Raw genomic sequence first — 16,734 nt, 5'->3', positions numbered from 1 at the left:
ATCACATTTTTCACATCACTGTATCACCGTTTAGACTACTCCGATGTTTGTAAAGTCTATAAACACAATGATTGAACAAACATTACTATTTCTTAGCCGTTAGCGGTGTCTGTAATAGGTAATAACTCATTAAACGGTCCGTGAAAAAAATATTTTTTTCCAGCGGATATCTTAGTTACAACATGATTGAGCTAGCAAAGCAGTTTTGTGTTCCTATGTGTGATATTTATTCAGTTTTGGGAAATCACGATGTCTAGAAAGCATCAGTGGCTGCAGCTGACAGGGACAGCTAACAGCAGCAGCAAAGCTAACATCAGGACGTCATCTGTTAAAAGCCTCCCATTGTCGGAGATACGACATGAAACTACTCCAGTTAGCTCAATAATGTTGTAACTAAGACATCCGCTGGAAAAAATATTTCCTTCACGGATGAGCACACGTTTGATAAAACGGAGTTAAATCTCTCTGCATCCATTTTCAAGCTCTCTGTGTGTTTGTTTCCTTGCGGATGACAAAAAGGGGGAGCGCACATTTCCGAGAAGGCGTGTCCTTTTCAAAAATGCAAGAAGCGTTGCTTTGTTGCCGGCCGTTTTCGCTGGTGTGTTAAACACACTTTAGAAAGGAGTGTCCCCAGACTATCAGAAGGCGGAGATCTCTGATTGTCTGGTGGTGAGACTAGGTGGAATACTGTACATACCATACAACTAAAAAGTGACAAAACATAGCCAATCGTAGAATTGCCATGACTCCAAATCACAATCCACATTCACAGGTACCAATAATCCTATTGGCTANCCAGACTATCAGAAGGCGAAGATCTCTGATTGTCTGGTGGCGAGACTAGGTGGAATACTGTACATACCATACAACTAAAAATCAAGTAGATGGCAGTAAAGTTCAGGAGTGACAAAACATAGCCAATCGTAGAATTGCCATGACTCCAAATCACAATCCACATTCACAGGTACCAATAATCCTATTGGCTAGCCTACACATCTAGTTGCTCAAACTTCATACAGAAAGCAGTCGTTATGAAGCACAGAGTTTACAAACTCACAAACTCTATGATCCTCTTTGCATTCCAAGCCTGTTAAATGACATAACTTGAAAATAAGATGAAGACACAGTCTACTAACAGAGTGACTAATCAGAGAATATTAGTGTCAGAGGCAAAGATGGGCTTGGTAAAGGAGGCACCAAGTGCCACCGTAATGATAACATCCATCTGGCTTGCCATGGGGAAGTGTATCTCCATTATGATCTACGAGGAGACCCGCAGTGTGCTAAAGGTCTTCCTGGAGAATGTGATCCATGATGCCATCACCTACAGTGAGGACGCTAATTGCCACATGTGCTCTGAAGAGGCAGGGACGCAATTCCTTCGGCTTCCGTGGATAAATAGTTCCATCAAAATCTGGTCTGCATAATATAAGTTTATATTTAGGCTGTCTTGCACCATATCTTGTAGGTCACGTCATGTTAGGTTATTTAATGTCCTGTTAATGAATTTAGTTATTTATTTGGCATATTTGTCACCAGACATGTTGGCTGTTGATGTATTAATCGGTGAGACAACTGTACATGAAACATAAAACGGCACACACCGGCTAACGTAAACCCCGATGGAGCACAGGTTTGAAAGATTTTGAATAGTTTCAGAAATATATCTAGACGCTTGTAGTGGTTGCGTTTGAAGATTTGCAAGTCATTAAAGACTGGATTACTGGCCTTGGTGGAGGTCTGCGCCCTCCCAGTTCCCCTCTAGTTTTTCTCTGTAACTCAGAAGTAGGGAAACATTTGCGAAGGAGTGCTAAGAAATCACCTGGTGTTGCCCTTGGCTGCTGTGAAAATATTCATATACTCCATGGCACTGGATAGCCTATTCCCATTGTAACTAAAATACAGCTTCTGGTAATCTGCCTGGATTTCCTTTATGGTTGTACTTACACAGAAATATCTAGTCTCTGTTGTGCCTGATACTGTGGAAGGTTGCACATTCAAGCTAACCTTCTGTATTCTGTACGGAGCGATTCCATTTGGATCCATATGTGGACACATTCTCTTCTTCTCTTCTTTCACACTACCAATTAACAGGCTGTCAAACGAATACTCTGCACTCTCCAATAATAATGTACAGAACCCTGGGGGGAAAAAAATCTGTGCACTATGTTTAACTTGTAAAATGGTTTTCTTTATTGTACCCTTTTAGAACAATGCGTGCTCCCAATGATGAAACATTCAAGCTCACATTCAAGATTGAAATGCCCCACCGTACTGAAACAAAACTGCAGATAGAGGCTGAGAAAACAGAAACCTTTGAGCAATGACTGTCTATTAATGGCCATAGATCCTGTTTCACACTGGTCTAGAAAGATGCCTCCTCTCCTCTGGAAGTCATGGAGATTACAACAATATTTCAAGGTGCTCAGAAATGCTTTGAAACAGCTGAAGGGCATGAAATTGCAGTATGGATTTCACATACAGCATACGTATTTGACTGTGCAACCTTTAGCATAAGACAAGGCCTTTTTCTGCCCTGAAATATCTAATAAAAAACCCTCCCTTGATATCATGTCAGTTATACATTTAATGCAACCAAAGTCTTCCTATGTAATACTATGTAAATAAATGAAAACCAAGTCAACAAGCTCCAGCATCTCTGAGCAGCTCATCATCATCAAAACTGACAGCTCTTCCAACCGTGTTTATTTATCATTAGTTAAGCAATTTGGCCCAACACATAAGCCTAACGCAGTATTTATTTCGAAAGCACTGAATCAGAAAAATAAGAATTTGAGTGTGCTTGTTATGCAAGCCGGCTGCAGGCTTCACCTTCTGCATGCACATTTAAACAATAAAAATTGAGTCAGTTGCTAACCCTGCCAGAAATGGCATGCTATATTTTCTATTCTTAGACAGGCAGGAGGGATTCTTCACCTATTTCCACTCAGCAAAACTCTCCTTATCCTTTCCACTCTTCCTTACCATTCCCATCTGCCTCTGCTCTGCTTGCTTGCATTTGTTTTCCAGAGGATACAGTTTTCTCGCTGCTCCAGCAAACTGAAAAATTCTCTCCTCTCAAATGCCTGCACCCCTCTCCTCACTCGCTCCTCTTTCTTTCTCAACTCTATGTCTCTATATCTCTGTGTAACTCTGTATCTCTAAGTTTTCGAAGCAGTGCAGCAGAAAGGGTTGGCAAACAAGAGGAAAACACATAAGCCGAGAGAAGCTCTCATGGATCTTTCTGTTTTGGTCCACTTGAATTTTAGACCACAGCTCATTCCACAACAAAAAACATTAGTGAGTGTGTACTGATTTGATATGTACACAAAACTTCGGACATACAGCGTATTGACTTGTTGTCTTTATTTGTCTCTCACAGCCTGCTTTAATCAATAAGTCATATACCTCGATAGCAGTGAACTGTGCAGGTTCTATTTTTAACATACTTTACAGTGGTGTAGCACCTGTTGGAATTTTGACTGGGTGTTTTAAGATTTTACTTTGCTGTCTGTAACACCCTGTCCTCTTGTCTTTCCCCCCCCTCTCTCTCTTTCTCTCTCTACATTTCCTTCCCCTGTTTCCTCACATCTTTGTATTTCAGATGGCAGCCCTGCAGAGTCCGTTCTATGGGGATAAGATGAACCTTTACTCCCTTTGTAAGAAGATAGAACAGTGTGACTACCCCCCTCTTCCCTCAGATCACTACTCAGAGGAGGTAAGCACTGTACCAGTTGCCTTTCACTGCTGTGGTAAGTAGATGTGGACCTGCTCAGTGTTTTAAAAGGATACATGACAGTCTCGACTCCTGAACCCCTTTAAGGGAAACTTATGAAAATTCTTAATATCTTATAATATAGTATCTATATAAGTGAATTACTATTTTAAGCAGTAGTAGCCGGTTTCTCTTTCTCTGTGCCAGTTTGCTGATTTTTACTTGTGTTGACTATTAAAGTTATTTTTTTTATATGTAAGTGAAATCCACCCAACTGTCTGAGCTACAGTATAGTATGATATTGCTCCGTGATCAAAAGACCGGCTATGATTTTAACCATTTGAAAATTAAATGCAAATATCAAAAGCATCTGGCCACGCTGCAAAGTGGGGTGAAACTAAATGGGCTGGAGTGTCATGTTTCCCTAACTAAATGTTAAATCATCTGCTGTAGTCCTGCGTAGACTTACCCATGCACAAAAATGTAATGTAGTCAGGCTGCGGTTAAAGATCGCCTTATTGCTGATTGCTGGTGACGTGTGTATGACTGCGCGTGGCTTTGTGTTTGCATGCCCTCTCTGTGTGGGTGGCATTTTTTCTCTCTAATGTTTCTGTCTGTTTCTCTTAAATACATTAAGTCAAGTGCACACACGTGCAAAAACTCAGACACTGGCTCATAGGCACACACGCACATACTTTGCAGGCATTATGTCTGTTTAGCAGTGACACTGTATCTCATTATGGGCACAACAAAGTTTTGTGAGTTACTGCATTTGCTTAAGATTTTATAGTTAATACCAGTGTCCACTGTTTCAGCTCCTGCACTAGAGGTGACAGTAGGGTTGCTACTAACAACCCTACTGATTAATTGATGAGTTGCTTAGTCTATGAAATGTCAAAAAATAGTGAAAAAATACCAAGCCTTAGCTTCCAGAACCCCATCTTCAGATATTTTTTGATTTCTGATGGTCAAAAACCTGAATATGCTGAATTTACGATTCCAGAAAATGTTCTGCTTTAATGATTAATCCACTGTTAAATAATTAGCAAAGTTGTTGACAATTCATTTTCTGTCAGTCCACAAGTTGTTTCATTACCTTGATTCTCAGTTCTAAATGACATTTACCTCACAGCCAATCATGGCCAATATTTTTGGGCTGATCCAGTGCTGTCATCAAATGTCTGAGCCAAGAGTTTCTCTTTGATCGGCAATCACTTTGGCTAATTTTTTATAAATAGATAGTCGCATACGAATGCTAATGTAAAGCTAACTTGTCGTCAGAGAATAGCCAATAGGTTTCACATTTTGGCCAATGGATTTCGCCTCTTCACACTGACTTTTACCTGCAGTTCAAACATGTTTGGTCAATATTATTTAGACTACAAACTGACTACAAACAGAAACCAGAACACTTCAGATACCGAAATCTTGTCCTGACACGTACAGATTCTGCATATGTAGGCAGATATCTGTTTATAGAAATTAAATAGTAAATGGACCTGCACTTGTATAGCGCCATTCTAGTCTTCCGACCACTCAAAGTGCTTTTTACACTACAAGTCACATTCACCCATTCACACATACATTCCTACACTGGTGGCCGAGGCTACCATACAAGGTGCCACCTGATGGAACAGCCATTGGGCGCATTTTGGGGTTTATCTTGCTCACCGAACCACTGATCTTCCGATAAGTGAACAACCCGCTCCACCTTCTGAGCCACAGCCGCCCCAATAAAAGATGTAGTTTTACCTCACAGCTACCATTTTTGGAAGCCACGCTGTTGTGTTTAGAAATGCTAAATTTATTCTTCTGTCCATTCCTGGAAGAAAGATACATCAGCAGAGAATTGAAACGTGCTTGATCAATTTCAATTGTTTTTTTGTTTTTTGGCTTTAATCGCCATATGGAAATGAATGGAAACAAATGGCTTCCTGGAGCAGGAGGAAAGATACATTCAAAGATCTGAGACTGTATAGCATAACTGCATTTAAACACATACCTGTATTTACATGCATCTATGTTATATAGTTATGGAGCTGGAATCATACTGGCATTATCCTCAAAGCAAAAAAATATGTTCAACCTATTGTGTCCTTTATCTGCATGCCTTCCACTCTACTATCAGTGTATCTGCATACGTAAGTCCACGGTGGCTAATTTTAAGTGGCTATCCCTCTTCCTGTCTCTGTAGTCAGTAGTTACCGTGGTGAGAGGCTGTTATTATACTGTGGTATTTACTTCATTAGGTTAATAAAGGCTAATTGCGAGGTGTCTCCAGCCTCTGTAGTGTCTATGTGTGTGTTTTTCTATGTGCAGGAGCAATTGTGCAAGTGTATATTTTGCTACAAGAGCTCTCTCCACACACATACACACACACACACACACACACACACACACACACACACACACACACCACGCTGAGCTTCTGCGTTGCCCCACATGTCACCCCCATCCAGGAGAAAGGGAGACAAAGCGAAAGAGAGGGAATGATAGAGCGAGAGACAGGGCGATGGAGAGATGGAGATGAGGGGGGTGCCTGCAGCGCCTGTCTGGATGTAAACAATGCTCCTGAAGGATCGGCAGCAAACTGTCAGCTGCTCATCTTTGTTGTGTCATTTAACCATCTCCGTCTATGCTTCCCCCCCACGCCTCCCTTCACCAGCTCCTACTCCCCCCTCCCTCCACCTGACACTCCCCCCCACTCCCCCATCCCACTCGCCATGCAAAGAAGCGCATGAATATTTTACATATCTGCATCTCTTTCCCCCCACCCCACCAACCCCCCCACTCCATCTCCATTCTGTGGGACTAATTCTCAGACTGTCTGAATTTGCATCTTTCTCTCACTTTCTCTCTCTCTCTCACACACACACACACACACACACACACACACACACATAAACACAGCAGCTGACGAGAACTCGTCCAAGCCGGTGCCACGCAACAGCGGCCAGGAAGTCGGCAGACAGTTACCATAGCGACCTCGCGTAGATGTTATTTTTTTTTCCTTTCCTCTCCATCTTTTATTCTCTTCTTTTTTTTTTTTAATGATGGCGGTGGCTGTTCCGCCTGCGAGCCTGTCTATCTATCTGCTCCAATCAGCCGCTTCGCTCGGCTTCAAGTGTAAGTGCTGTCTCCGGATGGCAATGGAGTGGCAGCAGCGTGTGTATGTACGCGCGTGTGTGTGTGTGTGTGTGTGTGTGTGGGCTCAGGTAAAAGTGGATTCAGACCAATAAGGGATCAGTGCGCTAACACAGCCTGGTGTCTTTGTCTCAGCTTGATTACTTGTTGCCTTGTTATTACTATTACGGAGAGAGCTCATTAAAAGATGAGCAGGTCTTCGTTAGCAGGGGTTCGTTCATTTCTGGAGCTGCTCTTTTACAGTTCAGTCTCACTACAATGTCATTGACTGTATCATTTCTCTCTTTTCCTCCCAACCAACAACCCCCCACCCCTGTCCCTCTCACCAGCTGAGGAACTTGGTAGATATGTGCATCAACCCCGACCCAGAGAAGAGGCCGGACATCACCTACGTGTACGACATTGCCAAACACATGCAGAGCCTGACACAGGGCAGCTAAGCCCAAAGTTACACACATATCGCTTGCAGAACTCCTCCCCACTTCCCTCCTTGCTTTACATGCTGGACTCGTACACATCTATCAGCTTTTATACAATAACTAACTCCAGAGTTTAGCTTCTTGTGATAAGTAGTACGTGTAAAAGATTTATTTTCAAGGTAATGGTACGGTCTATAACATGACTGACACCCAAACCTTTTCTGCCCTAGGAAAAAGATTATAAAGATTATACTTTTTTGTCAGACGGACCTCCCATTCCGTTAACTTCAATAATGTTACAGCACTGAATGTCAGTGTATTGTAACTCACTGATGTGTTATTTGCTATGGCTTTGAAAGGCACGTCCGCTGTGTTTTTATGTAGTGAAGTAAAGCCGTTCTTCAGCAGCTGCTGTGCGCAGATGCTATTTAAAGCAGATATACTAGAAAATTGGAAAATTAGCAGAAAAAAAGAAAAAGGCAAAGTTAGGTGTTACTTGTTACCTATCCTCAAGACAGTTATTCAAAGCAAATATCACAAATATATACAGAAAAAATGACCTTGCAGGGTGTGGTTGATCTCATGAGACCTGTGGTCAGCAAATGAAAACTCTGAGAACAATAGAAAATTTGAAGTGAAGAGATATTCACTCAATGGCAGCAAAACTGAGAGACGTAAAAAAAAAAAGTGTTATTGATGGTTGAAGCGTTGTTTTGTTGCACTTTTTACCCTGGTACTGGAAGGCTGGCAGGGTGATCATCATGTCTAATGAATGTATTAGGAAGGGAAGGATCATTTAGAGGGTAGACTAGAGACATGCTGGGGGGAGAACATGGGCAAATGTCTCCACAACACTTTGAATGTAAGTCATTTTGACACCTATGTATTGTCTTTGAAAAATTCAGAATGTCTCTGTTTTGACAGCCTAGAAAGAGCGGTAGAGGCTGTAAGAAAGCAGTTCTACATCTGCTGTTTACCTTTGTCACCGACACCAAAAGATTTCCTCCTCGGCTCAACTTAAGCAAGTTTTTTTTTTTTTTCTTAAATCACAATGGAGACATGAAAAAAAATTCAAAGTCAAAACACATAGTTCTCCATCATGTTCCAGTGGCTGCGTTTGACCCACTAGAAATGTAGTGGAAAAAAATGTTGTGATTGTTAATGTTGCTGTGTGAGTTTGCAGTGTAGTTGTCTTGTTAAGTAACACACATGTTGAAGCGATAGCAGATCCTTGCCTCGTGTAGCCGTCCATGTCATGAGTAAATCACAGCGTGCCTACCTAACTTATGTCCTCAGTGGAGATACCAAAGAGAAATGTCACACATAGAGAGAGCAGTTTATATATATGTTAAGGTGTCTTTTATGGAAAGTATATCAAAGAGTTGTACTGAAAAAAACAAAAAACAAAAAACGAAACAAGCACCGATGGGACTCATTTTGTTTGACTGTACATAGTGAAGAAGTTCCTATAGATTTGATACTGTAGGGTTTTAGTGACCCTTTATTCATTTGGAGGAAGGAAACAGTGGTATATATGTTTTGTTTTGTTTTTTTTGTTTTTTTTTTACAGTGAATAGGTTTACACCAGTGGGTCACAAATGACCAGCACTGACTACCACTGGTTTACATAATGGCAATAATACCAGATGAAAGGTATAGTAAGTAAACAATGATCGATAACACTTTATTTCAGTGTCTTATGAGTTCTCTTTGACCATTATCAAATAGCCTGTTAACCGCTCATTGAAATTATTGTACATGTATGCCCATGCTTCTCATTTTTTTTTTTTTTTTTTTTAATTAACATTTAATACTAAAAACGTGTTATATACCAAATCAAAGCTTGTAGGTGCAAGAAAATGTAAGTTATTTTGTTTTGGTCAACAGAATATTTTGATAGTGTGTTGATAGTGGTTATTTGTTTGATGCCTTGCAAATACAGTGTTTGCAATTTTTGTTTGCAATTGTACACCTTTGTTTTCTCCCCCACTGCAGTAAAACTTTTTTGTTTTTCATTTCAGTTAACCTAATTTATCATCATCTTCACCCACAGTGCTGGTTTGCCCCCCTATTTCAATGATCACACAACAAGAGCACCAAAACATTTTAGTATTTAAAGCACATGTTAGATATTTGGTTTTATGCTCTACAGAATTCCTGAAAGAAATTTGTAGTGTTGATGCTTTTTTTATTAGCTTGACAAAAACATTTACACTGATGCATCTGGTCAGTTACAACTGTTAATGTAAAAGATAATGAACCAAATGCTTGTGTCATGGTTTTATCTGTCACCTTAGTTAATGCAATATGTGGTGCAAAGTCCAGTTGCATTGCCTTAATGTATTTCTGTGCAGTAATGGTTATATTTTCTGTTTACGCACAGAAACAGAGATCATGATTTTTCTCTCTTTGTTCAACTTTTTGGTTGTTTAGTGAAGTCACTTTGTTTAGTGAAGTCACTTTAAGGATTGTGTCCATTTCTTGAAAGGGAGAGTTTTTGTCTTTATGTAACACGTGACAGCGCTCTCCTTTTACCCATGGCTCAGTTTACTTTTCCACGGGCCCTCTGAAGTTGGTATTGAAGAGTCCAGGGGTTTTCCAAAAAGTCAGCTATTGCAATTAATATTTATTGTTTTGGTAGTTTGGCTGTTTTCTGAACATTTCATGTCAAATTAAAGACCCTCATCACAAACGCTTTGTATGCTAACTAAATGTAATAAAGCTTTGAAATTTCTTTTGAACATTAGAGTGAGTGCTTGGAGCTCTTACCAGGTATTAATGAGTTTCATAAGTCATCACTTGATTGCCATGAAATGAAGAAGCAGAAATAAAACAGGACATGCTGAAATGTCTGTGCAGCGTTGAAGGTAAACAAGCCCCGGCCAGTCGCGGCAACAGCAGTGTCACACCTGCAGCTCTGGACCAGTTGGGTCATTCGTAAGAAAGGATTAAAGTGAAAAGGCCCATTGAGCCTGTGCGTCCTCTCACCAACAAAGTGTTAATATTAGTGGGCATTTCCCACTGAATTTACTGCAAGAGTTCGGGCTTTTCATTTTGATCAACAACTGGCACGTGATACCAGCTACATGGTAAGTATATTCATATAGCTTGTATTTTTCCTATAACGCACTGTGATAAACATAGTATGACACATAGTAGAACAATCAGGAGTTTTTGTCTGGATTAAATAAGTTACATCCTGCAGTGCAGTTCATGTGATATGGATTATTTTCCAGTGATAGGCCATCTGAACATAAATGGGATTCTTGTGGCTACCATAGACTGTAAAAATAATAGATGGAGCCATCATGACATTACCCATTGGTTTGTGGACTCTTGTTTTGAAGCCAAGGTTTCTGCAGTTTGACCGTCGCCATCTTGGATTTTTGAAGCCAGAAGTGACCATATTTTCGATGAGAGGGTGGAGCCATGAAGGAGCAAGCGGTGGATCTGACTGAGATCCCGAGGTGCCTAGCATACTGCCTGTCACTCAAAGTGGTCACACTATTAACTATAACTTCAAGCTTTAAAGAAATGGGAGACTTACATAAAAATTTACCACCCGTACAGTTGTCATGAATGTTTTGAGTAGCTCCAGAGACTAAAACCATTTTTTGTACCAGGCTGTGAATATGTTTGTTTGTGCTGTAAAGTTGGGCATTTTAACTTAGGGGTTGATGGGTACTCGTTTAAATCCGGAGCCAGCCCATTTAATGAACTACTTTTTTTGGCAATTGTGTGTTGACTTGACACGCTTGGTGGCTTCATAGAATAAACCAGGCGTCCTCCAGATTTGAGCAACAAAAGGCATAATTTTTAACTGCATGTGGAGGAAAACTTTTATGATCATTTGTGAAATACACTTGCTTGCTATTTAAATAATTTCTGTATATATTGTGTAGAATAGTTGATTCCCAAAATTTTTTTATCACTTCACACAAACAAAACAAAAGATTAAATGTGATCATCTTTTTTTTTAATCCCAAGCAAAATAGCATTTAATTTTTGAGTATTAAGTAGGCTACAAAGTAGAGGCTGGTCTGACTCAATTTTCCATTTTAAAACTGTGATATGATAATAATGACAATAATAATGGGCCATATAAATGTGAAAGGCAGTACCTCAAAAACATACAAAAAGCAACAATGTTAAAAAAGACTCTAAAACTCTACAAAATCCCACATCTGCAAACTTGGCTGCTGCTGGAATTATCAACATCTACGTGCCTGCATCTACAGGACTGTGACAGCTGCTGCTACTTTTATTTATCTAACTGGTCATAAAGAGAAAAAAAAAGACAATATGACATGATCATAACAGAACAATTAAACACAGGTTATGATAATGTAAAGGCCATGCTATACAAGTGCATTTCTAAGTGTGATTTTAACATGCTGCCAGTTTAAAGTTACACAGTTTGGTTAACTGTTCATAGCTTAACAGCCATTGACCCACACGCTTTGTTCACTTTTGACTTGAGCATTTGATGTTCAAAGCCACTTTTATGGTCAGGATCTAAAACTTTGTAATGTTACTTTATTAATCTTAAAGCTACTCTTACCTTTCTTGCATTTCACACAGCATACAAAAGTTGAACATCCACAACTCCCGCCTCCCTCCAAAGTCCCAACCCTCTCCTCCTGCAACTCCACCTCCCTCCAAAAGCCTACTCCCCCCTCCTCCATTACATCCTCATTATGTCTATGACAGAGGTGTTGGCAAGGTAACGTTAGATACACGGAAGAGGAGAGCAATTGTAACGTTAGAACCAAGACAGTCAAACACAACCCCGGAGTTTTAAAACTCAACCAGAGTCAGTGATGACTGATGAGTTTTAGAATAAGGTTACAGTGCTAACGTTAGATAGTAGCGTTAACGTTACTAGTAAGTGGAAACGCACAAGGAAGATAACGTTAATGTTTCAGAGGCTACGCTACAGTAGGCTAACGTTAGCCATTAGCAACTGGATGCTTTGTTGTCATGTAACGTTATATGTTATATTAGAAGCAAACTGAACATTACGTTACCTGTCCTGCACAGTTACGCGAGCGGTTACGTCAGTTGGAGGCCTCCATGTGGGGAAGACAGACAGGACACTCGACCAATCATTGCATTCGGACTGGTCTGAGTTTTCTTAGAACCATATGAGAATGGTATAATTATGAGTTTTTATCTCTGATGGAATTCACTTACATTTTAGTGTGCCATCAGCTTATTAATAGCATTTTAACCTAAACAAAGAACAGCGTAAAATTTCCAGAAAGGTGTTGCTTTAAAGGGATAGTGCACCCAAAAATGAAAATTCAGCCATTATCTACTCACCCATATGCCGAGGGAGGCTCAGGTGAAATTTTAGAGTCCTCACATCACTTGCAGAGATCCAAGGGGAGAGGGGGTAGCAACAGAGCTCCACCTAATGGAGGCTTACAGATTTGAACTCTGTTTTTAGCTCTAACTGCCTCTCTGTACACTGCGCTCACATGTGCGCGCTTGTGCGAGACCGTGAGACATGGGCACCGCGTTCATGTGTGTTCATGTGCTTTCACTGGTCTCACACGCAAGCACGCACATGTGAGCATGGTGTACAGAGCGGCAGTTAGAGCTACAGGCTATGAGGCTAAAAACAGAGTTCAAATGACGTTTTTCCAAACAACTTTTTATGTCAGGGCTTCAGGACACTTGGATCACTACAGACGAGCAGTATGGAGATATTTTGTGGTTTCAATTATGTGTTTTTGGACGTTTGAATCTGGGGCGCCGTAAACCTCCATTAGGTGGAGTTCTGTTGCTACCCCCTCTCCCCTTGGATCTCCGGAAGTGTTGTGAGGACTCTGAAACTTCACCTGAGCCTCCATCGGCATATGGGTGAGTAGATAATGGGTGAATTTTCATTTTTGGGTGCACTATCCCTTTAAATTGTGTAACCTTAAACTTGACCAAATTTGTCTTATCATCTCATCTCATGTCACCAAGATTAAAATTTTGAAGAGGAAATGGCAGCTCCACTTGTCACATAGTGCACATTAAAACAACAGAAAAAAAGTATAATTATTCAACAAAAATAAACATGTACCTCTGTCAAGCAAAGCATTATCAATGTATCGAATCTTAATTAGACTATTGCCAATGTAAACAGGATAAAATACTATATACAGAGCGAAGTTAGATGAGTGGTGATGATTTGGTTGGCAGCTCCGTCAGGCCTTTTTGCTTCACTGTTGTCTTAACAGTGGTGTTCATGTTGAGGAACATTAACGTAATCTACAGAGGCAGAAAGAAAGAAAGGAAGTAGTGCAATTTATTGTACTTGCCAAACTGCATAGTGTACTTTATAAATAAACTATATAAATACATTTTGTCAAGTTGCTTTAAAACTATAAGTTGATTTAACATATAGTTAGCAGAAATACTGTTATGCTCAAATATAGAATTCCTAATGGACGATCTTTCAGTGAATTGATTACTGTTTGTTACTCAAAGACTATTGTATAAAAAACAAGAATGCTAAAGTCTACTCACCTTCTGTTGATTCAAGCACCATATCGTCATTGGCATCACTGTGGAGAAAAAAGTAAAGATTGGCTGCATAAAACAAACTTAATATAGAATATAACATGTTACTATTCATTGAGCAATTATAAAGTATTGAAAACAAACTATTAACATATTTCATTTGTTCACCTCTGTCTCCATTAACATCACTGAGTTCTGCTGCAACAACTGTTTACTGTAAATTAAACTAAACTACAACAGATGTAAAACAAACCAGAGACAATGTGACCACCCTCTTTGAATGTTATCACATTGGGCATTATCAGTGGTTATCAGCTTTAAAGTTATGGGTTAGAAGGGTCATGCTACATCTAGTAGGTTCATAAGATCATTGTCAACACATTAAATGGCCGTGTTTATTGTTAGGCAGCCTGTCCAGTGGCCGTAGTAATTATAACTGGAGCAAAGGAATGGGTCAGGTGAAGTAACGTTAGTATGAAGTGCATGAAAATCTGTTTAGGGAGGAGGTCGGGGTGGTGGATGGGTCAAACAAACACCAGGGTTTGTGTCCTGTGTCAAACCAAAAGCCATCGCTGACTTATTTTAAGTGACGTATGTAAGTTCATCACACTATGTTACAAACAGTTACTAACAGTCTTATTTTAATCCAAAATCATAAAGTTTTCTCTTAACCTCACCACGTAGTGTTGGCACCTAAAACGTAATAAAAGTGAAACAGCTCCCGCAATGATGACTGATAACAGCCATTTAATGAGTTGATAGCAGTGTCCTGGACCTATTAGATGTAGCAGGCCCCTTCTAACCCGTACTGTATCTGTGAGGCTGATAACCACTGATGAGGCCTGTTAAACCAAGTGATAACATTTTAAATTGATGTGACAGTCAATGTGATGCAGGTGGTGAGATGTAAAATGATCTTTACTTTCTGGACTTTTTGTGCCATGGAATGTAGATCTTGTAGACCACCACAACCAAGGCCACAGATGCAATGATGAAGACGACCAAACGAGCGATGAGAGCTGTGATATTGTCTGTAAAACAAATAGTTTTAAAAACAATAAGCCCAAACTAAAATATGTTGTGTCCCACCCTTCCCCATGTATCCCCATGTATATTTCACTGTGTGAAGATAAGGAAAAAGGAACAACAAAATATGAATGTTTGATTATAAAATTTAAAATACAGCACATACAGGAAGTGGTCACAAATATTATCTTGGGGTTGCTGTAATGGTGTCCGTTGAAAGCAAACACCTGGAAACACAGAAAATCCCTTCATCAGGAATTTTAGTATTTGAAGAAATATGAGGATTAAAGTTGAAATTATCTTGTGAAACCATAAATTAGGATTATACAAACCTTCACTTCATATCCTGTTAAGTAGCTTAGATCTTTAAATTCAAATTCGCAGTGTTGTACTGGAGGCTTCTCCTCCTGAAGGGCACCATTATAATACAGATGTGCAATGTATTTCTTCTCAGGTCCATTAAAGCGTTTTCCATAAGTACAGCTTACTGTGACCACGTTATGCTCTGGATTAATCCACTCCACATGAGGAATATCTTCTGGTTCTGTAAGAAACACCATACTTTCCTTCAGATACAACAATATGCTTACTCACAGTCAAAGGAATATTTCAGTTTGCTATAACAGCAGTTTGAACACCGATTAGCATCATTAGTGTGTTGCTCTGTTGGTATTCAGTAGTGATGTAAAGATAAAATGTGCAAAGCAAAGAAAGATAATTAATCTTACATGGCAAACGACTTGTTATTAACTCAGAGTAAAAACAAACAAAATATATATTCATTTAAAGTTATCTTCTGTTTTTAAATGATGAATGATGACAGCTTTTAAATGTAACTTTTTGTTATTCCAGTTATGGCACACAGCTGTAATGTTATGGAAGTGAGGGTTCGTGGGTTGGACTTCACATATAAAAATAACACTGAATAACCACCGTACTTTACTAATGACTGGAGCTACACTGTAATGTTTATTATCATGGCTTGAAATGTGATGTTCTTACTCTGTAGGCCTACACAATGTTTATTGGTATTCACATCAGGGACTGATATGCTGTCTGACTATCAGCATGTAATGTCATTTGTTTAAAAAAGACAGACAGGATAAAGAATTGGATAAATTACATCATTTATATATTGATAAGAAAGAGAATAAATTGCATTTAGAATTATGATTACTAATAACTAAATAATTAATTACAGACGATCCAAATTCAAATACTCATTTAGTAACAACATTTCTTACAAGACCTTGTGGAGTCATAGTGCGTCACAAGTTATCTCACATACTGAAACTCTTTCACCACAGTATAATGATAAGACTGTGAGATATTTTCTTTTCCTGCCACACAGATGTCTTAACTGGATATTCAACAACATGTGAAATACACAAACTTAATAAATAATAGTCAGCTTCTTTGTTTCTTACAAGAGTTTGCTGTAATCTGCTCCAAAATACACAGTTAAAGACACTTACTTCCAGGATTAATCCAAACCTCAGTAACTGGAGATGGACTGGCAACTTCCTTGTCGTTGTACTTGGGTTGAACTGTACACTTATACATGGTGAATGGATCCAGTCCAGTAAAACGACACATTCCTCCTGTTTGAGATTTGTCAGCTGGAACTGCAACATAGTTTCATTAGCTGTGTTGTTGTGTTTGACTGAATAACAAAACAACAGAGACTAAATAACAGCAGATTGTTTTCTTGGTCAAGTTACCCATAAAGTGACAAAAAAGTTGATCTTATTCAATGACTCAGTCAATCATCCATGTGTCATTGTTAGATCACCAGCCTCTACTAGTTAAAACTTTAGTATTCATTGTGTGTTATTGACCTGCAAGTAGACTGGTAAATTTAATATGTGAACACTGAAGCTCTGACATTTCTGACGTTTACTTCCTGTTGAAACAAGG

The 16,734-nt window shown here is 39.4% G+C and overlaps 2 protein-coding genes across 2 annotated transcripts in view; one reads left to right on the top strand and one right to left on the bottom strand.

Moving 5' to 3' along the window:
* nek7 (NIMA-related kinase 7) overlaps positions 1 to 10,011 on the top strand; it is a 65,190-nt gene extending 55,179 nt beyond the window's left edge. The window contains exons 9-10 of the mRNA XM_050055451.1: positions 3,605 to 3,718; positions 7,189 to 10,011. Of these exons, the coding sequence (XP_049911408.1) occupies positions 3,605 to 3,718; positions 7,189 to 7,299 (225 nt within the window). The 3' untranslated portion in view covers positions 7,300 to 10,011. The remainder of the gene's footprint in view (positions 1 to 3,604; positions 3,719 to 7,188) is intronic.
* Positions 10,012 to 13,127: 3,116 nt separating this feature from the next.
* LOC126397009 (uncharacterized) overlaps positions 13,128 to 16,734 on the bottom strand; it is a 31,344-nt gene continuing 27,737 nt past the window's right edge. The window contains exons 10-15 of the mRNA XM_050055446.1: positions 16,293 to 16,418; positions 15,150 to 15,361; positions 14,984 to 15,044; positions 14,714 to 14,822; positions 13,798 to 13,835; positions 13,128 to 13,539 (exon numbers count right to left, since the gene is read on the bottom strand). Coding sequence (XP_049911403.1) covers positions 13,502 to 13,539; positions 13,798 to 13,835; positions 14,714 to 14,822; positions 14,984 to 15,044; positions 15,150 to 15,361; positions 16,293 to 16,418 — 584 coding nt within the window. The 3' untranslated portion in view covers positions 13,128 to 13,501. The remainder of the gene's footprint in view (positions 13,540 to 13,797; positions 13,836 to 14,713; positions 14,823 to 14,983; positions 15,045 to 15,149; positions 15,362 to 16,292; positions 16,419 to 16,734) is intronic.

The sequence above is a fragment of the Epinephelus moara genome, chromosome 10, assembly GCF_006386435.1.
Source record: "Epinephelus moara isolate mb chromosome 10, YSFRI_EMoa_1.0, whole genome shotgun sequence".
Classification (NCBI taxonomy): domain Eukaryota; kingdom Metazoa; phylum Chordata; class Actinopteri; order Perciformes; family Serranidae; genus Epinephelus; species Epinephelus moara.
The sequence above is the reverse complement of the archived record's forward strand: the minus strand, read 5'-3'. Positions and strand labels throughout refer to the sequence as shown.